The following is a 25,263-nucleotide window of genomic DNA, read 5'->3' as shown; positions in this document are numbered from 1 at the left end:
ATATTTTACTTTAACCAAACCGTTTGTAAGATGAAAATAAATCATTTGACACAACTTTCACTCTTACTAAATATAATTTTCGAATATTTTTAACTTAAAAGCTTTTTTAATGTGTGATATTTTTGAGCTATGAATAAAATAATAACCAAAACTAAAAATTAATTAAAACTGATTAAGTTTAATTATAATATTTTTTAACTTTTCATAATTAAGATTTTATTTTATGCAGAAATTCAATGGTTTAATATTTTTTAGATTTTAACAATATACTTCTTAATTATAAATTATCATATTTGGAATATATTAAATTTATATCGAGTAGAAGTAGAAAGCCAATAACTTATTTTATTTTCTTGCAAAAAATAATTATTCAGTTATTTTAGACAAATCACTAATTTTGAAGAACAACCAATTATTAATAAAATAAATAGTTTCTCCTAATGCCTAGCACTTAAAATTGAGTGAAATGAATTTGGAATGAATTTTCTATTTTCACTATTAGATTCAAATTTGCATTACGAATTATTTTAAATAACATTTTAGTATAATGCTTATAATGAATTTATTTTGTAATTCAGATGAATCTAGCGGCCCTATAGGATACAAGAGCCCTCGGGGCGGCACAAGAGGACTCTATCCTTTTCCGAGGACTGGTCGAAGCGGAGTACGTCCTCAGGAATATCTACGATTTTCCGGTAATAATTTTAAAAATATTTTTCATAAAATAGTAATATGAGGTCTCAGTTAATTTTTCTGAAATCAAGCCTTTTTTCTCAAAAACAAATATTTCTTTTTTACACATTTCGAAGATGTTGAAAATCCTCCTCATCAGTAACTTTGAAATATTGAAATTAAAAATGTTCTAAAATACAAAATTAAATGAACATTCACTAAAAATTATGGAGCAAGCGTACACACTTACAACTAAAAGTATTATCAACTATAAATTTTAAAGAATGTTTAATTTCACGTATAGTGAGTATTTGTTCAAAGCATTTTTAAGTTCAATACACCAAAGATCTTAAAAAAGAAGATTCACTTAAAAAGTAGAAGAACTGAACGCCTGGCTTGCCGGAAAATACTCTACCAGAACCGTATGAATAAAAGCGAGAAATGCAGGAAAGATATCCATTTATACACTGCAATGTTAATTTTTTGCTATAAAAACGTTAAGTCCATTAGATAAATTCTAATAATTAAATCATCAAATGTGGATGGATTAACCATTGGGTTGCCATCTAAAAATACGAAGTAAAAAGAAGTTTAAGCCCAACATCTCATAGGACCTAAGGTTTAATTTTAATGATCGCTGTTCAGATATGAAAATAGAAGAATAAATTTATTATTGACTATATATAATTTTGTATCCTGCAGTAACAGGTTTCTCAGCGCAGTTAAAATAATATCCATCTAAATAATAACCATTTTTCTTTTTCCTCAGACTACAAACGTGCAGGACTAATTCCCTTCCCCCGGGTTGGTCGTTCCGAAGGATTTCCACGATTTTCACCAGAAATGATCTATTTTGGAGCAGGTTCTTTGAATCCAGCAGGACTAGAACGTCTCTCTGCTATGTCTTCCGGTTATTGGCCTGATCCAAAATATATAAATCAGTTCAAACGGAGTTTGGAAGGTTAGATGACGTTAGTATAATTTTAAATTAACAGAAGAAAATAGATAATTTTAATGATATAATATTTTTGAAGCCAAACTTCTTAGAGATAAAAATTAAGTACTTGTTTATCTGATGTACCTTTATTATCTTGCATTTTAATTATTTAGAATATTTTGTTTAATTAGCTCATATATCACATATATAAATCATGCATAAGGCTTTCTTGAAATATAGGTTGCTTTTACGAATCGTTTCAAATATTTGCAAAGCGCCGACATTTATATTCCTCGGGTTTATAAATCGAAATCGCGATGGTTGTAAACGTTCAACGTTATTAATTTATTAAGTATATATTTATCATCAAACAGAAGTGATATCACACAAAGATACGTAATTAAAAGCATCAATAATTAATACATTACGAATGCTTAATACAGAATAAATGCCAATTGGTTTTACGTCAAGAGAATTTTATTGACTTGATAATAAATTAATTGATATTTTGATTCGTTACTTCATGTATCACAGTTTTACTAGAAATTTGATAATAATAAACCTAATTGATTCCAGAATTAAAATATATTTATAATAATAATTTCAATCCATTTCCAGAATATGATGAGCTCGAAATACCAAGTGACAATTTCTCAGAATCTGATCAGGACAGCAATGAAAAAAATTCAGATAGACCTATCTAATGCATTTATAATTTATTATGTATCAATTTATGTAAATATATTGATTTATTCAAATATAGCAAACATGTGAATTATTATCGATTATTTATTGATTTTTCTATAAATCAGAATTGGAAGACTGAAAATAATTATATTTCATCAATTATATATTTGCTATAGCTTTAATACTGACCATTCTTTAATTTTCTGCACTTAATTTACTACGATATAATATTTTAATTACAATATAAATATTTCTTTAATTTTCTGCTTATTATTTTTAATTATATGTTCTCTATAATAATTAAATGTAATTTCCTAATAATTTTCTGAACTGCAATGTCGTTAATTTACCTCGTTCTTGGTACATGAGTACAAATTACATAATTAATGAATTTAATTGATATCATCAACTTATTTATGATATAATTGTTTCTCAATTTGCAATATGAGATCTGTTGATATAATTTTAAATGGCAATATCAATAATAGATCCAAGTATTCCAATATTAGAACTTGAATCATATACCATACTAAATCATATACGAGTCCTTTATACGAGTAATTTGTATTACATGAATTTAATGCATATTGAAAACACCTACGTTGTCCTAGAGAACATTTAAGTGTTCAAAATATGAATTAATTGGTTTTTACAGGTATGTCTTACAGGTATGTAGAAAATTGTCACTGTCTGGAATAATAAGTTTCCATGATATTTAATAACAATGAACTCACGAAAAGTCAATGACATATAAAATTATGAACAAGGGTGTATTTTACATATAAAATTATACGTGATTTTTTTAATTTGAAATAGTTATTTCAAATGCATTATGATAATAAAAATGAATATAAACATTGCACTTATAAGCACGTTTCATTAACATTAATTGCTTGTTAAAAATGCGTTGAATTTAATTATTTATACCATAAATCACATAATTATAAATACTTAGTTGCAATAATAATTATAGGATAACAACAAAGTAATAAAATTAAATATTAGCAATAAAAAAATATATAAAACATTATTCTATAATTATATTATACGCAATTTCATTTCAACAGAAAATTTGTTTGCTCAGAACTTTCTTTAGATTCTGGCGATAATTTAGTGGCGATAATAAAACGATAATTTGTGTTAAATAGAATATAAATATGTTTTATATCGGCAAGTAAATTAATTATAAAGGTGATTAATCATTATGTTTAATAGATATTTTACGCATTTTTATTAAAGCATTGTGATAAGAAACCTTACACAATTTGAAACGCCTTACCTCAAAGATAAAATACTATCAAGTTGAGATTTCGAACCTAAAATTTTTAGAATTTATTATTATTAGAAAAATTATTTTAACAATATCAAAAAAGGTGTTTCAAAATTTCTAATTGCTTTCTATTTGATTATATAAGTTTCATCACTTTTGGCATCGTTTTTCGAGCAGCAAATTAATAAAATCCTCATAATCCCACATCAATAAAAATGTTAACCATTAATATATAGTATATTAATAATATACAGTAATTATAAAATTTCCAGACAAATTTCTCATAATCCAAAAACAATAAAAATGTTTGCAAAATAAAATACCAGTATAAAAATTTTCCAATTTTATTACATACAAATATTATCTTATGGTACTAGTAGCTACATAAAAACAATAATATTGCTAATTATGTATAAAAGTTTAGTTTGTAATTAAAAACCGAATAACGAACTATAATGTATACTTAATACTAATTATTTTGTAAAAATTATATGAAAAACTTTAACACATCATTTAATTAAATCCATGACATTATGCCATGTAAATTCGGACTCATTGGATAATATCAGTCTTAATTTTCGAAAATTGAAAATTGCAATTATAGTAAAAAAATCCAACTATAAACTCAAAATTAGGTCTGATATCAAAGTGCAATATAATTTTTCAATAATTCTGTATTATTGAAAAAATATATATATTGACTTTTGATATGCTAACATTATATTTTGTTGCTTCTTTATTGAATATCCAATTTTTCTGTGTCCGTAATTGAAAAAAATGCATTCTCCACTAAGTCAAAAAAAGGCTTTTGGAAGATTTAAAAATAATGAAATCAAAATATTAATTTATAAATTATTCATCGGTTCTAAAACCATCATCAGCTGACGCTCTATATTTAATAACATGCATTTTTCCATCTTCATCAAAGAATCCATAGTGACCCCTGACTAATCCATCGTTGTCTCGTTCTTCGAATCTAAATTGACGACTGCTTCTAAAATATTGAATTGAATAATAAAATAATCAATTGAATTAGAATTATTTTCAGGAAAAAAAACATGATTACCAATCGTATGTTTAAATTAACGCTTTAAACTGGATGAAAAAGTTGCTCAAAGTTTCTATTTTCATTTATGAATTTAATTTACAAAATTAATAATTATAAACCTAATTTCTATAGAATTAACTTTCATTATAGTATTTTTGGAATAATACATTCGTGTTGGACAAACGCGATCAGGAATAATGGTAACTTGCGCTTAATAAGGAGAAAGTACCGCAAATAATAACTCTTAATTCTAGACTAGATCGTTATATGAAAAGTAATGATATTACGCATATTATGTTATAGGAATTACATTTGAGGCAAATAGAAAAATAAATAGATATTGTTCAGATATTATAAAACGTAATTGCAACCATAGGTTTAGTATACAATTCAATATTTTATTAGAAAGTATCAAGTGTTCGGTTTTAAGAGGCACAACTAGTGTGAAATTTAAAAAAAAAATCGAATTTTCAATTTTTCCATATTTCGATAGGTTATACCTTTAAAAATAACATACCAAAATTTTAAATCGATATTTTAAATAGTTTTTGAGTCACAGCCATTTAAAGAGTATATATATAGTATATAATATAATGATCATTTAATCTTTAAACGCGTTTTTCTCGAAACAGCATTTTCCGAATTTGCTGCAGCGATTACTCAAAAACAAATGATCCGATCACTATCAAATTTTTTTTACATGTTCTATATATAGCTGCCCGTATCGGATCAAAAATCGAATTTTGGCAGTCCAAAAACGACCAAAATTTTGGGTAAAATTCGACTTTTTTTTAAAAAAACGCCGATATTTTGTCAATTTTTGTTCCTTCATCGTAGTTCATTTTACAGATAATATTATCTAGTTTAACGAGAAATCACCTTTTTTTTAGGGCGGTTACACTAGTTGTGCCCCTTAAATTGAATAAATAGTGGCTAGTAAATAATATTAATAATAAGAGTGCTAATTATTTTACTATCATAAGATTCGAAATTATTATTATTATCATAAGAACCGTAATTATTACTATTAACGTAAGAATCTATTTCCAAATTATTACTTTACTAATAATAAAAAATATAAAAATTTACTAAATATCCGCCAATTGGCATTTGAGAAGCAATTTGCAAAAACAAGACACTATGAACTTATCAAATGTAAATGTAAAGTTGTAAAAACTATAGATTGTAATAACTCAGATATTAATAACTGATGTAATCATAACTTTTGAAATTACTTTGAATCCTTAATCACGACAGCATGTTTATCACGTTCACTGGGTTTTGTAGCGCGCGCCACTCCCAGAAGAATAAAGTTATTTAAGTTACTTCTAGAGTTATTCTATAATTTAATTTACTGACAAACTATGTAAGATTTGTAATTTAAAAATGTCCTAAGAATTATATGATTTCTTCTCTACATACCCTTTGCCAGTGTCATATCCAAATTTGTAGCTCTGTGGACCATCATGACCGTGCATTTGGAATTCCACTCTCTGTTTACCATCGGTCAAGGCACCCAATTTTGGTTTCACAGATTTAGCCTTCTTCGTCTTTGTTGGTTTGACCACTTCAACAATCTTCTCTGATTCTTCCTCATCGTCCTCCTCAGAACTGTTGGCCTCTGCAATAGGTTTAATATAACTCAAACGTGGTACAACTGCTTCACTTTCGCTATCAAAGATTGGTGGCAGTGGTTGTCTGGGTAAAATTTTCTTTTCAGTTTTGCTCTCGATAATGTGTTTTGATAGGCGTTGGGTTATCTCCTTTGGTTGGCTATGTTGGATGTATTCAGATTGTGGTGATGAGCTTTCGAAGAATTTTTGTTGTGCCCCTTTTGGTGCTACTTTAGGCAAAGCGTCATCAGCGTAGAATTTTAAGTAATGTGGTTTATTTTTGAAACCTAAGAATTTCTTGGGTAAGCTACCATATCTCGATTGAGGGAACACTTGAGGTTTGCGTACTTCATCGGTGTTTGTAAAGTTCATTCGTGTGCTCAGAGAAAACTGGACTGGTTGCTCTCTACTCGAAGCACTATTTTGGCTAGGTAAGTAAGAATCTTGTCCTTTTGGTTGTTTCTTATGAATTTCTGGTGCTTCTGGTATAGTTATTATGTAAGGTTCTTGTACAGGCTGCCTCAAATAATAGTCAATGCTGTCTTTAGATGGTGCTTGAAGTTCAGTTGCAGGTTCTGGTTGTTCTTCGGGTTCCTCTTCGGCTACGATGAGAGGTCTGGACCATTTTCGACTATCGTGGCGAGAAGCTATTGCCGCATTCAATATCGCCACGCTTGACGCAATGGTCAACTAATTGATAAAAAACATATATGACAAAAAAACCTCATCAAAAAGCATTCATTACTAAGAAGTAATGAAAAAAAATGTATTACCCCGTCGCAAAAAACTTTAATAGGAGTATTTATTCGCTGAATTTCTATCGTTATTGATCTTTGCATAATTAAATAATAATTTGCATAATTCTAATACTTTGATTAAAAATGAGCATTTGTAATTTAAAATAAATAGTTCATAATTAATAATTACACATAAAAATCGAGTAATAATGCACGTAAGTACATCACGTACTTTATACATTTGCGTGATAGCTAATTTGAAAACTTTATTTCATGTGTAGCGATTATACAATAAGGAAATATCACATTTGATTTCTAATCGTAATACACTTGTACATTTTAAATTAATGTAATTAAGTTGTAAGGAAGATTAAAAATTTGCATTATTTTTTTGTTATTATAGACAGATTAAAAATTCATTGAACAAACCTTAAATCGGCTTAACTTATAAATAGGAGAAAAGTAAAAATTAAACAATTATATTTAGCTAAAAATATTATCTCTAAATTTGCGTTTTGACAAAATAAGTATTGTCTAAAAAATTTATCGAAAAATTTAGCACAGTCATGAGCATTTGTAAAAATCCATTAGGTCCATATAAATTTTTTCTCTAAATTTGATAACTTTATAACAATTACAATAAAAAAAACTCACAACAAATAGTAGATTCATATTCTTGGTAAAATGTTCTATTCACAATTTATTTTAAATCACATACAACAATTGTATTAACACTTCTTGTTCACTAAGGCACTTGTTCACTAATGTTAAAAGCATTAAGATAGAAGCTATATATACCACTCCCGACACGAGCCAACCGTTGACAAAATCTCCTTCCACAACAATGGACGGTTATAACAAATTATTTTAATTGTTTAATAATATTCATTTGATATTGATTGATTTTCTGCTCAACAATTGTATACACATTTGAGCAAAAATGTCCCATATTAAAAAACTAAAGTTTTTGAAAAATTTTCAGTCATCTGAGATACAAAACAAGCACCTCAAAATCTGTTTTCGATAAGTTTAAACAATTTTTGAATATGACCAAATCACACAAATTTATTTTATTTTTAAATATAAAAAATACTCGATGGTTCACTGATATTTAATAAACTGAACAGTTTCCATCATTCCATTGTAAATATAATTCTGCTGTAAAATAATCAGTCATATTTTTTTTACAAAATTCCAGAAACTTGAAAATGTTTTAATTAAATATTTCTCATACTCTATGATAAATTTATGTGTTTTTTACTTTTTAAATTATATGTTAAAAATATAATTTCCACACTAATTTGTTCCATCATATGAAATGATAAAAATACCAAATAATTATAGAGAATATTTTATGTACTTTTTAGAAGAAAAAAAAACGAAATCTGTGCCGCAAAAATTTCTTAAGTAGCAAAATCGTATTATTAGTATTGATAAAGGCATTCATTATATTTTTTTAATTAGTAGGTATTAATTTTTTTTGCAATGCACAATAATTGTAATAGTCAACGATAAATATTACTTTATTTTTAACAAAATCCATTATTTTCATCAGCATGTGTGATAATTAAAATAATATGTAATACATAAAATAATATAAATAAAATTGTTGAGTCAAATTGTTAAAAATAGGACACCCCTGCCTAATATGATGTCCATTTATGTGCTTATTCATTTCTTACTAAGGTTTAAATTTGGAAATCTGTTAGAAAACTTTTCCTTTAGAAACTAACGGTAATAAAAATGTAGCCTCTAAAATTAAATATATTTTTTGTCAATCAAATCAATGTTTTTCTTTTAACGTCGGTCACCAACCAATACAATAATCGAAAGCTTTCAGGAAAATGCTGATCAGGAAAATTTATGATTCGCGAATAATAAATGATCCATAAAAATGTAATTTATTTAAATTTTTATTTCCTTATGCTTTATGATGTAATAAGACGGAAAGAGAGCAGGGGCAAATAACATAATACGATCGATAGCATAATCGATATATACAAAAACATAATTATACTCCATATGTGGATACGGCTATATCATTATATGGCGGTGGAATAAAAATAATGCATGCGGTTTTGTTTACACATTAGTTATGTAATAGAAATACTCGTATTAGAAAATTGGGACAGACTTTGAATAATAGTATATTCTAAATGATAGATTTTGAATACTCTAATAAGATATTGGAGTAACAAATAATCAAAGTACTAGTAAGTAATTCACTAATATAAGATACACCAACTGTTTCGTAGAAAGTGGTAATATAGTTATCTTGTGTAGTTCATAAACCGATACTAACCGCAACTCTGTGGGCATTTGAAGTTCATTATGACAAAACAAATTATTGATTTTTTAATAATCATACAATTTGCGAAGTATAAGGAATGGTAGAATAGTTCATAAGGTTCTACTTGAGGTACTTTCTTCCGATTTTCAGTTTTGATCAAGAAGGCAAAATTTTTTTCCTCTTTAAAAGAAAGGCTAATATTAGTTAATTGATATGGGAATTCATCGGTTGATTGATTAAGTGCGTTCGATCAAGTGCAACAGTATCAATTTCACATCGTGACATAAACGGCGAAAGTGCTACACTATCATTGAAGATTTGTCGAGAATTTGATATAGAAACCCGCAAATAAATTTAAAACAATCGAAAACAACTTTAACGAACCCGAAATGATTGTCACGCGTATTAAGATTGTTCCTCGTGCGGTTGTTCCCATTAGGACGAGATTACATGGGAAACGTAATTTATCGAATATATGGTAATCAATGGTAAAAATGAAAAATAAGGTTGACATACATATTGATTTGACACACAATAAATATAAATTTATTTTTGTTTGACATCAATCAGAGCTAAGAGTCCTATGAGATGTTGTGATGATACTCTTTAAGAGGCAAATCAATGGCGGATATAAATTGGATCTATATTTTTTTGATTAAAAATTTTCTTATACCTATGATGTATTTATATATATGAGTATATATTATAATTTATAATCATTTAGCTATGCCCATCATACTTTATATCACTAAAGCATATCTATACCATTAGTATTTGTAAACAAACATGTTATGCGGAATATTGAAAAAAAATAAAGTTTTTCTATATTAGTCATCCTATAATTAATTCTAAATTAAAAATCTTAAGTATGTATAGAGTTACATAATCACTCGAAAGCAATCAAAACAATTTGCTATTGAATTAAAAAAAAAATCAAATAATAAAATGATGTAAAACAAGTTCGAACTAGTATTCACTGACTATAGTAATTTGATTTAAAATAATGACTTCTACTAATACTTCTACTAATGACATCTACTCTAGAATCAATAAAAAATTACAGCTTTATATACCTAAAATTAGTCATTTACTAACTATTTTCTTTTATTGCTAGATCGATATTACGCAATTTATCATTTTATTTGTGGCTCCGACACATATTCCCATTTCCGTAAATACACATAATGGAAAGTAATAGTTATTTAAAATTTTTATTGGTTTTTTTGTAAAAGCAAAAAGTTTATAAATTTACTTATTTCAGTCGAATAATAAAAATATTTTATTAAAAAAATTAAATTTTGTATATGTATAAACATAATACTTCTAGTATTATAAAAAACTAGCAAACCCGACGAACTCCGTTTCGCCACCAGATGGTTTCGTGAGAAAGATGAAGAAATTTTTTGTTTGTTTTATATTTGAAAAGAAAAAAATTGATTTTTTTACACAATAGTAATGAATTTATTTCGATTACAAAAATAAAGTGTGTTTTAGTTGAACTTCTCTAAGAAAATGAAATTGAATCCGCCAATTATCCGTTTCATTGAAGTGCTCTTTTGTAAACCACATTTTTTGTTTTTTGGTCTGACGTTAACACAAACAAAGCGGATGGTTTCCCAACTCGTGAACAGGCAACGTATAACTGCCCATGTAAAAAATTTTGATTTTCTAAATAATCTATTTGAAATTTATCCCGCAAACACAAAGCGATTGGCCTTGCGACTTGTTAATTGTCATCGCGAACGCAAGGCGAACTGGAAATTGCAATCGTTTGAAGTCAAACGGAAGACCAGTCGGAATCATTGGTATGCCACCAAATTGTCAGCAATTTTTGATTGAATGGTGAAATTCAGTGCGTGTACACTGTACATCATTATTCTTTACGGCAAGAATTGCTCGTTGACTTAACCAAGCATAATTCTGATAATTCTCACTAATGTCATTACTCGAATTTTTGATTACGGTGCGTGAAGTTCCAGCAATTTGCATTAAGGCACGATGCCATGCACCACTAATTTCCTTAGCTATAAACCTTGCGGAGCCCGAGACCTTTCTAACCAATGCAAAAAATCGGTTTGTGCGTTCTGGAGTTATATCGTCAGGAAAGAAAACCCAAAAGATAATATGTAGAGTGCAATTTCTTTCTCACAAAAATCGTTATGTGAGGGTTACATTATGGTAACATCTTAAGGATACATTATGGTAACTAAACGTTACCGCATATTTTTTATGCCAGTAAAATTTTACTTTGTGATATTTATAATAAATTGAGTTTCTTAAGTCCATGATAAAGATTTATGTTACCCGAGCCTTAGCAGCTTACGTTACGAGTTTAGTGTAAAATTGCCGTATATGAGAAAATTCGTTGTTACGCTCATGAATACTTTTCAACCGGAAACGCGCCGATAGAAAATGAATATAAACCAGTGCAAACCGAGAACAAAAAAAGGGAAAATGACGAACAAACCGATCGGAACCACTTTCACACTCGATGCGCGCGTTCGAACTACGTAACAGGGCTATGAGATACCGAGGAGGAAAATCTCTATTGAAAACTAACTCCAAAGTCAGGAAAATTGTAAAAAAATAGTAACAGATATTTAAAATTAAGCTGAAGTTATAAAGTGAAACACCTGGACAAAATAGACTGCTAACAATATTCTTTCTTATTTTTTGGACAGCAATCAGCACTTAGCAGTTCTATGTGCTGTTGTGATGAACTATCTCCTCATGTGTCTTTTTTAAAAAGCATCAACATTTTTGATAATTATTATTTACGTCAAATATCTGTTAATATTTTTCTTATTTTTTTGATTTTTAATTCTTCTGCCAATGTTCCATACAAAGATATGCAGTGTAATCTTTGTGGTAGTAAAATATGTATTTTGCGCCAGTCAAACCCCAAATATTCCAGAGACTTCCAGAATTCCAGAGAATCTCCAGAGACTACAGTGAAAAGCCTTAGGATTGATCATCAAAGCGACCTAGTACGTCTCAAACAAAAATATAAATAACAATCTAATAATGGATTCAGTACATAAAGTAATGAAAAATAGAATCATATCCCATTTTAACCAACTCAGAAGCTGGCTCTTGCAATACTAGGATAAGATTGAAGAAAAACCAACCCGTAGATTTACTTTAAGTAATTTGGGATCTCATTGGAGAGTTTTCTTTAGAAGCTATATTTAATAACTAGAGAGTCCAATTAGATTCCAATAGCTTCTGAACAATTGGAGTCCAATTAGATCCCAATAGCTCATTGATGGCTTGTATTCAGAATGCTATTTAATTATAAATAAAAAAATGTATTTCAAACTTGATTTTTACCAGGATAAGATTGAAGAAAAACCAACCTGTAGATTCACTTTAAGTAATTTGGGATCTCATTGGAGAGTTTTCTTTAGAAGCTATATTTAATAACTAGAAGGTCCAATTAGATCCCAATAGCTTCTGAACAATTGGAGTCCAATTAGATCCCAATAGCTCATTGAATGCTTGTATTCAGATTGCTATTTAATTGTAAACATATAAATATATTTTAAACAAAAATTGTTTTTATCTTATTTGTAATCCAAGAAACAATGTGTCTGATTATGATAACTTAAACAGAAATATCTACCAAAGTAAGATTTATGAAAGTAGTAAAAGTTGATAAATCATCTTTATTTTTATGCTTAAAATGCATATTTAGATTTTTGTCCCCTGGCTCTTTTGATCCTGCCTATACGGTAAAATAATCAGATTACCAATTTTAGAAAAATAACAAACACCATTTTTCTCTAATAATGAATCAGCTGGGACTTCTACTGAGCATAGCTCGATAATTATTATTTTCATATATGTAATTTGTTGTGAAAAAAATGGTTTGGCTATCATAGTATAATTGCTGAAAGTCAAATTGAACCTGCACGAATCAAATATTTGTATTGCAATATTATATTGTAATTATGTAGTAAAAGCTTTATATTTTTTTAAATTATAATCCACTATCCACCTATAAATCCACAATCTAAATTAATGGTTGAATTAAAATATATTATTACTAAGCTATTTCGTAAACATTTTGCAATGGACATTCCCATATGCCAAAGGTACTCAATAAAACTCAATTCATTTATTACATTTACTACTTTTCATTGCCCATATACATCAAATTATCTTTGGATTTTAAACAATATTAATGAACTTAATACCTCCAGATAATATTTTGTTGAGTTAGTCGCACGCACTTTAACCCTTGCGCAAGTTTTATGGTATTACATCAAAATCGTATTTAACAATGCGACCTTCTTTAGTCGATTGAGTAACAATTTGTAAGGAGCAATAAATCTTTTAACTCCTGGTGAGCAGGTCTGGGATCGTCTTACTCACGAAAGGATTTAATTACAGATTGCGAACGCAGTCATAATTCATTAGACCAGTTATCTGGACAAGATATCTACTCTTACGGCCAAAAACATGGAACAAACGTAAGAGAAATATGGTTTTGAAATATAGTAAAGAAAATTTTGATCAGGTTATTGATAATCTCTATTTTTGTTCATTTATATAGAATTCGAATTAGTTTAATAATTAACGTACTTTTTGTATGGAAGATGTGATGTAAAATACGGATGACAAAAATTATGCTCAGACATTTTTACCCGACTTCCATTTATATAAATTTATATAGTTTTTCTCAAATTTCTTTGACATTTAACAGAAGAAGTCAAAAATGATGCTCTTAGCCAATTACTATTGATATTCATTTGTATAGGTTTTGTTTTGAATTTCTTTAATATTTAGTACATATCTGATATGAATAAATGTTATATAAAATATAGCATACATAAATGATGCTGATAACATCTTTAGCCAAGTACTATTTAGTATAATTTGTTCAGTAATTTTCCAAATTTTTAAATATTTAATAAACTTTCATTATGGATATTAAAGGTGAAAATGATGCTCACACATCTAGCTCACTACTATCTCATTTCAATTAATATAATATTTTTTTGATTTTATGTAATATTTAATAAACATGTAATATGGATAGATTCGAGAAAATAATGTAGAGAGCAAAATTGATAGTTTCATATGTACATTAATTATTTATTAACTTTGAAAAAGCAATAAATCATTTCATAAAAAACGTCCTATTATATAATGGGTGTAAGGTAATTAATTATTTACAGCAACATTTAATTATTGTTATGCAAAAATCATGCTCATACATTTTCAGTCGTCAACTTTTCTTAATAGTTTATATATATTTTAGTGCTTACTAAAATTCATTAATAGTTTTATATGTAAATTGTATAGTAATAATGAAAATATGTAAAAAGTTTCATAAAAAACGATTTAGTGAATTTTAGTATAATAATTAATTTTATTATCATTTATGCTCATACATCTTCAACAGACAACTATTCAATTTAATTTATAAAGATTTTTCTCGAATTTCTTAATCGTTTAATACAACTGTGATATGTGAAGATGCTGTGTGGAATATAAAAGGCAAAAATTATGCTCATCTGACTTATTGTTAGATAATTATGAAATTAAATATTGAATATAATTGATTATTTATTAACTTTGATTATGCAATATATAAGTTTATAAACAAGTATTCACTAGGTACATAATGACGGTAAGATAATTTATTATTTATAGCACCATTCAATTATCATTGTGCGCATAATTTAAAATCGTGCTCCTTAATTATAGATAATTCCTGTATACTTATTGTGGTTTACATCTTATTGAAGTAAAGTTAAGAACATCAAAAGAATGTTACGAGGAAATAAACAATAAACAATGAGCATACTACCGACTCATCATGCATATTATTTTCATGGACGTCTGCATCGATAATAAGACACGTTGGATGTGCTGAGAATTCTGAATACAGAACTATTGTGACTTTGTGCACAATAGTACATCATCAGCAAATGTGTTTATGAATAAATTTCATTGTGTATAGTAAATGACACATATTTATTGATTTCATTTCTCAACCACTTCTATGATCCATCAGTAATGAAAGTGGAAAATCTGGGATATGACTTCCCAAGCGGCATAAAGTATTACAAAAAAACAACTTAGTTGCTGAAACTAGTCTCAACATATCATAACATAATCTTGTTTATTATTATTAATTTTACCTAAATGATCAGCTCACATGATCTGATTATATTATGTGATTACCAAGTATAAATTGAAGATTGATTGAAGAGAAAATTCTGTTTCTTAAAATTTTATATTATGATTATGAATATTTAATTAATTATCTAGATTTTTGAGAAATCAATGAAAAACACATATTTTACAAACAAGTTGCGCCACTAATTATGAGCAAAAATTGTAATTAAAGAGTACAAAAAAGCCTAAAGATGTTGCTAAGAAAATTCTGTTATTTTTTTCAGATAGAGTTATGTTTCTCTAAATTTTATATTTTCATTATAAATATTTATTTAACAAACTAGACCTTTTAGAAATTAATCCAATTTTTACAAATTAGTTGCCCGTTAGTTATGAGCTTAAATGCAGGCTAAAAATTTTGCTAAAAAATTGCAGACAACTATAATAATTACAACATTTGTTTGTCAATTGTTTTTTATTTCTCAAGATTGAATTACAATCTGTTTTTAAAATACAAAAAACAATTAGTAATTAAGAATGACAATATGCAATGTTATGACCAAAATAGAGTTCATTTAGGCATTTAAATTTTCAAACATAAATTACAAATATCAAATCAATTACAATTGAGAAGTTGCGCATTACATTATATCTCATTGTTATTTATTCAATTATCGATTACACGTATAATTTAAAAAGATTAAAGATATCAAAACTACCTATGTAATTGAACATAACGAATCAATTTATGATTCCTTGTGTAGACATAAAAAATTAATTTGGCGACATAATTATATAATTGTCCATGTGTTTTATAATACATAACGTAACTGGTAAATGCAAATAATATAAAAGAAATTGATTAAAGATATGCAAATTACATATTGCTCTCATTTTTTCTTTTTGCCATTATTTAATAGAAGCGAAATGCGCGAAACTAGTTCTAATTGATCGACATCAATTTTACTTTCTTTATGACGAACTAAATAAATAAGAAAAATGTTACATATCTTGATATGTGTAATTCAATCATTCATATGTGCATCTGGAAGCGGATCAATTAATATTAAGAGTAAGTCGATAAGAAAGTACAGAATTTATATATAATAACATGATCAGGTGGAAAGTTTTAGTATATTTCAACGATGAAAGTTATTATTATACCTTTCATTAATAAACAATCGATATGTCGATCTGATAATAGAGACGTTTTTTATGTGCAAGATGATAAAATCAAATAGCACGTTGTTCAGTCGATTTGGTTTTTTAGTTTAAAATCTATTTTTTATTTCTAAGTTACAAAATAAACATAAACCTGTACCACACGATTACGATTCTTGGAAATGAATATTGTTAAAGTATCAGCGAAACCTCACATTGAATATTGATATAATAATTTTAACATCCATGAAAATTTACAATACCGAGCGTAAATCTTTTAGCCAACCTGCGGATTAGCGGTTGAATAATGAGCAGCATTACCTCAAAGTAGAAGTAAATCAATTTCTAAAACGATTTAAAAAACAATAAAGTCTCCACAAACAGCTTATTTTGAAACGTACCACAGAATATGAAAAATAGTGTTTTCTAATTCAAGTTTTAGATAAAATCAGTGTGTTAAAATTGGAAATTAAAATATTAAATTAAATAGTTTATTTGAAAACTTTACGTCCCAAATTTGGTAAATCAACGGCAAAGAAAATTTACATGATTACATCAATATCTTTCAAGATCGTCAAAATAATGTCATATAATAATGCGACATATACAAATTTATGCCAAAATTTATCCGCAACCGGAAAAATTATACAATTTTGTAATTACTAAATACGCAATTTATTTATTCTATTCTGAAAAGAACAAACACCTCAATATTTCATAATCTTAAGTAGAACAAACGAATTAATTCATATTTTGACACTTTTATCGCGGATTTGCTTCTGAACATGGTTTTGATCCATATAGATAACATGTTATATAAGTATAGAATTAGCAGAGCAATTGGAAAGCGGATATATCTTTTGTACAAGTAGGCAAATTGAGCTAAAGCTACGATTAAACTAATAGCTGGTGTAAATTTTATTAAAAAATAATAATAAAATTAAAATAATAGTTTTAAAATTGTAAATCTAAATAATGGTATTTATATTATACTAGCCAACCCGACGAACTCCGTTCCGCCACCAGTTAGTATCGTGAGAAAGATGAAGATGAAAGAAATGTTTTGTTTGTTTTATATTTGAAAAGAAAAAATTTGATTTTATTATACAACAGTAATGATTTTATTTCGATTACAAAAATGAAGTGTTTTTGAGTTGAACTTCTCTAAGTAAATGAAAGTGAATCCGCAAATTATCCGCCTCATTGAAGTGCTCTTTGGTAAAACACATTTTTTTTATTTTGGTCTGACGTTAACACAAACGAAGCGGATGGTTTTCCAACTTGTGAACAGGCAACGTATAACTGCCCATGTGAAAAACAATGATTTTCTAAATAATCTATTTGAAATTTATCCCGCAAACACTAAGCGATTGGTTATATTGACATATTGATAATATGAATGTTCTTACCAAAAACAGATCAGTTCAGGATTACCAGAATGCGCCCAGAATTTTTCTAAATTATCTTTTATATTCTATTTACCCCCCGATTGTCCCAAATTTTTAAAAAAGTTTTTATTTTCAAAAAGAAAGAGTGTACATATGTGAGGGAGTCCATCATTCACGTGAGGCTTTTAGGAGGAGGGGGGTGTTTGACAAAAAATCACGTTGGGGGAGGGAGGGGTCTAGTAAGATATCATGTGTAATCATTTTTCACCTGATTTTAAAAAAAAATCCTAACATTTTCAAAAAAGATACGAATTTTTCGTAAATAAAAATACACGTGATGTTTTGAAGGGGGAATCTAGAAATTCCTAAAAAATCGATCGCGTGATTAATGGATCCCCTATCATAATTCGCAAAGTGAGATAAACACACTAAAAGCAATGTTACTTAAATTAATAATGAAAAAATGCACAAAATTTCATATAAAAATGTTTAAAATCAAGAAAGATCACAGTTCAGAAAAATATTGTACTAATTGTAGTATCCTTGATCATTAAAACTATTATCCTGATTAAAAAAAAACTCATTTTTATCATATAATTAAATAATAGAAATTCTAGTTCTAAGTAATTATTTTTAATATACTGAAGATATAATTGTAGAGATTATTGTATGATCATTGAGTAAAAATTTCACAGATCAATCAAATTCATGCAGCAGCTACATGTACATCACATTTCAATAAATATTATATGCTTATTTATATTTAAGATTTTAATTATTTTTTTTGAATAATTGATCTCCAATCCCTGTATTATGAGATAGATAGGTATATATTATAATAAATTCACCGCTATGAAAGAAATACTTTCGTTGGACTTGGATAATGTTGTGTTCCGCCGTGCATAAAACGCGGGAAGGCCAATGACACGACGTCGCACAATTTGCCATAATGCGTTTTGCTTTCCGACGTTGATTTGCTATTGTCTTTCCTATTAATCAATTTATGACCATAACTCTAACAATCCACTTAGAAAAGGGCCCAAAATAGAGCAAATAGAGAAATTGATACATAATTCGAATAACTGATTTAGATTTTCCTTATTTGAACTCCTTAGCATGGTCTTCTTGAGCTCTTAACATATGGATAGTTTCATATATCATAACTGATGGAAAAGACCAATAATGATCGAAATTTAGTAAATAAAGACTTATTGTAAATTTACAAAAAAATATGTAATTAAATTTATCAAACGTAGATAAGACCTTTGAAACTTGATAAAATTATTTGTAAAACATTATTGATTCATACAATTTAATTGCAAGGAGTTTATAAATAAAAGTTCCGAATTTTAATAGAAAATTACTTGATGAATTAATCAATAAATAAATAATTGTTACAACCTATAAGCTTCCATAATATATACTAGATAACTACAAATATATAGAATAAATCGAAGGTTCAGGATTTTAATAAAACTTCACTTCGCGTAAGGCAATACTTAATAAATCTGTAGCTGACATTCAAGTCCTATATAGATTCCATCAATTACCTTAATTTAATAATTCATTTTCATCCATTACATCCGATTTACACTTGATCATTATTTAATGTCGACTGAAATCATTGTAGCGATCGAACAGTATTGCTAAAGAGAATATTATTATAGATAATAGAATATTTTTTATTATCATGTTCTTAGCAGTTCTTTTTGATGGAAAATGCAATTTGTATTACTATTTATATTAATTTAATAAAAACGTGATGGAAAGTTATTATTGACTATGAGCAATAATCCATTTGTGTGAGAAAAAACACGTTGACCAATGACTTTTTTGTGTCATTTGTGTACGTTATGAATTATATCAGATATAAAGTAATGGAAAACGGATAAGGAAATAGGAAATTCAATATTTTATAAGCTTTTCTTTATGGAAATACAACGTTTCCGAAAAAATGTACTTATAGTTATACAACAATCTCAGCACCGAGATTTGAATATTGTAAAAGAGAAATTTTTCTCAAAAATTAAGGAATGAATCAAAAATCACCCTAACGAGTTTGTTTAGACTAGTTATGTAATCCATCTGCACTTTTAGACTTAAGAGGGTGAAACTCCTTAAATTAAACAAATAGTTAGAATATACTTAGATTTAAATTTAATTTTTATTATTATTCATATTGATAGTGTTTTTAATATTTCCTACAGCAATATAAGGTCTACTGTAGAATAACATTTTATAATCGATTGTTATTATATTGAAAATAAAAAACACTTTATAAAATAAATTTTAAATTTTTCTCCATCACACAATACGAATTTATTTGCGCCTGAATAGTAGTTGTCGCTTAAATTTAAATTAATTTAATTTAAAAAAACTTTAAAATTCCGCTGGTAAGATTATTAAAGGTTTTGTACATCATTTAAATATACTATAGTGCAGTCCAATGCATACTATGTAGGGTATTTTTATTTAAATTATAAGGCACAAGAACTATAAGTATATATAAACATTCAGATTTTTGAAATAATCATATTATTCTTCATAAATTCACATGTTAGAATATGATATAAGTTATTAAAATTTAACACAAATAATATATAAAAAAATAATTTATTCCATACTTTATAGATACAAAATATCAAAAATATCAAAAACCAATAAGCTTTAAAACTTAGTTGGGTGTTTATTAATTTCTTCGAGTAACCTTTTCTCAATACTCGCTATGAGAATTTTATTCTGTCCTAAATTATAACTAACAAATACTTGTTTAGACAGTCGCTTCGATAATCTGTTAGCGATTCCAAGAGAAATGTTATCTGTAGTCTCACCAAACAAAACAGTGCTAACAGGGGCCTTTGAATGCATCGTTAACATCGATAAAGCAATATTTGTCATTTCTTTATTGTTTCCAATATAAATGAATAGACTGTTACTCATTTGAATAACATGATAATGACATATGCAATCATGAAAACTCTCGGAGAATGAATAGAATTGAAAGCTACATGGGACTAACTTTATAGAATTTTCTATATTGCTGTCGTTATTTATTGAAAGATTCTGCAGTGGTTCTTCTACGCCCGACATAATGCTAAAAAATTATATACTATGACATTTGATATTAATATTTCAATTAATAAAAGTACTTATTGTGCAAACTAACCTCAAAATAATTCAATTGATATACAGATCCAAGTACAATATTATGAAAAGTTGTTTGTTGTGTTTATTACTGAGAACAGGTTAAACAAGATACTTTATAATTCATACACTATTCATTAAATTAAATGTCAGAAACCAGTTTCATCATTATGTAGCAGAATCAGTAATAAACAATGACAGTTACAAAGCAAAGTCAAGGAAGGTTCAATTCTGAGCTGTCAAAGATACTTGTGAAGTTAGAGCAGATGATACTTAGTTGGCGCCACTATTTGAACGATATATTTGAATTAAATATAATACATAAATTTTATGTATTGTATTTTATATATATATATATATATATATATATATATATTATATATTTCTTACTTATTGCAACATAAAGTCTTCGTAAAATTCTGAATAACTATATAATGACATAAAAGCACACCGTAAGACCTAACGTTATCATTTTGATTGCACAAAAAGCTCGAATCCTCATTCCTAAAACTATCTGTTTTACAAGTTAACTAAAGACCGTAACAAAAATGATATAAAAAACATTTTGCAACATAGGAACGTTTGCAAATTGTGTTCTACTCAAAAAAAATTCAAACATTAAAACCAAATCCCAATTAGAAAATGTTCTCAGGCAGGGGCGTAGCGTGCCTTGGCGGGGCCCCGTATCAAAATTTGTTGGGGCCCCCCCACAAGAAGAATTTTTTTTTTACAAAATACATAAAATCAAAATAATATTTATTTATCGCTTTTATTATTTATCTATCTAATTTTCTCTCATTTTCTGAATTTTTCACAAATGATTCCAGATAGGTATTCACTTTCTTTGAATTGTTTTGAAAAATTAAATTATTTAATGATCTTTAAATATTATAAGGATTCTGTCACTAGGCACATATAGGTCTGAGAGACATTTCTGTCCTAATTTTTTTACGTAATTTTTAATTAGTTTCATTTTTAAAAAAAATCTTTGCGATTGCGATTGTAACTGGAAGGGCCAAGAGAAAAATGCATGTTGTTATTTCTTTGGAAAAATGCATCCATCACATTTCTTAGATTTTTTACTTCAAATCTATTTCTAGTATAGAGCCAGTATTTTTTACTGTAGTTCAGTCGACAGATTTCTGGAAACGTTTATTAATTCTTCATTTCAAAAGACAAATGTTACTATTTACGTCGCAATCTTTATTTGGTTTATGAAATTAATATATCCAAACAGCAAATAGTATACACTAAAATAAGATTTTGGGTCTAAAATTCTCTCATCTTGTGATAACTCATCATAATAACGCTTCATTATCTTTTGTCTTTTGTTCTTTGAAATAATTATTGCAATCCATCTTTTTGCAGAATATTCGACTTCTTTTGCAAACTAATTCACTAAATTTTCATGTTTTAATTTGCACGGTCTATTCAAAAGATTAATAATAAAATGCTAGTTTTTTATAAGTCATTACTGTCATATTGTGAAATTCTAGAAATGAAACTAATAATTTAAAACAGTGAAGAAAGATCTCTGAAAATGATTTAGTTGATCATATTTAGCAAAATCTAACTATTAAACAATTTAAGTAGTAACAAAAACTAATATAAAAATGTTATAAATATAACTATAAAAATTCCAAATTCCAATTTTTGATGAAAAATGTATAAACTGGATTAGTTTTATAGATTGTTGACAAGAATATTAACTTTTCGGATATGCAAAAATTTACTAATTGAATTGATTGCTAGAGCTTGCAGAAATATTGCAGCAGAAATAAATTCTCTCAAAGCTTACATGTTGAAGTTTAATACCTCTCGATTACAAAAGAAAATGCAAACTGCGTTAAAATTATTCATTTTTTAAAAAAATTGTTGTTTTGCTTTCTGATTGTGCTCATTGGGGGCCCCCTTGGCTCGGGGGCCCCGTATTTTTGATACGGCTGATACGGCGGTAGTTACGCCCCTGTTCTCAGGCCAGAATTATTATTACATTTTCATTGTTTTGATATAAATAATTCAGGTATCAATCTTCTACATGTTTGATATTTAAATTTTTAATATATTGAATCAATTTTAAATATTTGAAGTAGTCCTTGTCATTTTTTGCTTATATTGAGTAAAATCATTCTTATCCTCATAAACAGTATATATACTCAATTTTTGGTACTTTTCGTCCTGACTTCAGTTTTACAATTTCAATCAAAAACATCATATCTAAAAAAGCAATTAGAATTATATTTACTCTATTTTCTACCGCAGTGGTCGAGGAACCGGGGTAAATTACCACAAATGGGGTAAAAATGGAACTTTTGGGGGTAAAAAGTATGTATTGTTAATTGATATTTATTATTTCCTGACTAGTTGTCCGTATTCGATTAAACTCTCTCTACCAAATTAGGAAAAAATATTTTGGGGTAATGATTAAAAAGTTTTTCGACCACTGTTCTACTAACTTACAAGTGAACGTAAAATCGATATTTTTTTATGAATACAGAATTTTTGCGGTTTCTAGCGAATTCTATTAATTACTATATGTTTGATAATAAATAATTACAGTTTAATTTAAATTCAAATCTTCTCAATTTCAAGCCCGATTTTAACAACTCCAGACGTAAAGTTACAAAAGGCCCTTTGCAAATACATTATATTTGATGAACTAGTTATTAAAATTTTTGATGAGTTATCTTCAAGTATTAGACAATTAGAATAAAGACTATAATTGCATATAGACTAGATTACATAAGTTGCGATTTTTCATATCAACACTTTCGTATCAAGTTCGATTCTCATTCTCAAGTAGAATTTGATTTGTTAAATAAATGCATGCAAATTAAAGTTAATTATTCCTTTTTTTATTTTTAATGAATCTGCATCGTAATAATAAAATTGTTAATCATTTGCTTCTATGTGAGCATAATTATATTAGTAAAGTATATTATATTCAAAAAGTAAAGGTAATGAAAGCGCTGAATTTAAATTTCCCTTAAAATTAAATACTACGAATTAGCTTAATAATCAAGTTACATCAATATGTTTTCATCTATAAAAAAATGTAATAATTTATATTCAGTTGAAATTTATTAATAAATGGTGCTAAGTACAATAAGCCTGCTCGAGTTTCCACCCTTCAGCGAATTGAATTTGGAGTGGGTGTATGATGATCAAAAAGGGCGATTTGATTACAAAGGGGTCGACGATGGAATTTGTACAATATTGAAGAACTGTCACATCTACAGAGAATTATTATTATTGCCAGATATCTACAGACAATGGTAAACGTCATTACATTTACCAAGAGCTGAGTGATTGAATATTTCAATAACGCAATGGTGTGTCAACGAAGGAAGAAATAACATGTGCGCGCGCGACTTTTCAGTTAAGACTACAATTTCCATTGTTCTTGAATTCCAGTCTCAGTCATATAAAAAAGTGAGACAAACGTACTAGTCGATTGATATTACTATTTTAGCAATGTTATTGAATCGTTGTTTCAAAATTGTTGAAAAAAACGTTTGATGTCATCGTGATGTTTATGTCTAAGGTTTTATCCAGCACAAATGAGTGTTATTAGAATATATAGTGCATATAAATTATCTCCATCGTAGAATATTTCCGGAAAATGTGCATGAATATAATCGTCCTCTAAAGCGGCAATTTCAGTTGAAATCACTTCATCCACGCGGCCAAGTGAGAATATCACCATCCGTTTCTCCTGGAATGTTTGTCAATTAAAAGCTCTCTTTCGTTCTCTCAGTTTAAAGCTTACTCGGCTATACCAAAAAGCACTAAAGTGCAACTAGTGATGAATACGTTTAAAAATAACTTATAATAAAAGAAGAAAAAGCATTAAGAGTAGATCATTAATAAAAGAGAAGCAAAAAATATTTTATTAGTATTTTATTAGTTGTACGTTGATTGATAAAAATCATGATTTGAAGATCAATCTTAGATAGGGCTTTAAAAACCGTTGTTTGGCAAAAAATTATGGAATTCCAAAACCGGTTTTTAGTGAAAAATGTCGGTTATAAATGGAAAATGACAAATATAGCCAAATATAAAAGATAGATGAAAGCGTTTTGATTATTGAAATCATATCGGTTCAATAATAGCATTTGATATTCTTATCAGTTCTGCATGAATCCCAGAAAGGTTTTGTCTAATTAATTTAGATTTTTATACTAGTGTAT

The 25,263-nt window shown here is 27.5% G+C and overlaps 2 protein-coding genes across 2 annotated transcripts; both read right to left on the bottom strand.

Moving 5' to 3' along the window:
* Window positions 1–4,303: 4,303 nt before the first annotated feature.
* Window positions 4,304–7,731, bottom strand: LOC113372009. The gene is made up of 3 exons (XM_026612381.1): window positions 7,619–7,731; window positions 6,037–6,917; window positions 4,304–4,560 (listed from the first exon to the last, which is right to left on the bottom strand). The coding sequence occupies exons 1-3, from the start codon at window positions 7,634–7,636 to the stop codon at window positions 4,419–4,421; spliced, it is 1,041 nt and encodes a 346-aa protein (XP_026468166.1). The 5' UTR covers window positions 7,637–7,731; the 3' UTR covers window positions 4,304–4,418.
* A 12,865-nt stretch (window positions 7,732–20,596) lies between these two features.
* Window positions 20,597–21,266, bottom strand: LOC113372010 (proteasome assembly chaperone 4-like). Its single transcript, XM_026612383.1, has 2 exons — window positions 21,096–21,266; window positions 20,597–21,023 (listed from the first exon to the last, which is right to left on the bottom strand). The coding sequence occupies exon 2, from the start codon at window positions 21,017–21,019 to the stop codon at window positions 20,597–20,599; it is 423 nt and encodes a 140-aa protein (XP_026468168.1). The 5' UTR covers window positions 21,020–21,023; window positions 21,096–21,266.
* Window positions 21,267–25,263: the final 3,997 nt, after the last annotated feature.

Source organism: Ctenocephalides felis, unplaced genomic scaffold, assembly GCF_003426905.1.
Source record: "Ctenocephalides felis isolate EL2017-DRISC unplaced genomic scaffold, ASM342690v1 CF-g0.4_SCAFFOLD_01503, whole genome shotgun sequence".
Lineage (NCBI taxonomy): Eukaryota > Metazoa > Arthropoda > Insecta > Siphonaptera > Pulicidae > Ctenocephalides > Ctenocephalides felis.
Note: the sequence above shows the minus strand (reverse complement) of the source record. Positions and strands in the feature narration are given on the sequence as shown.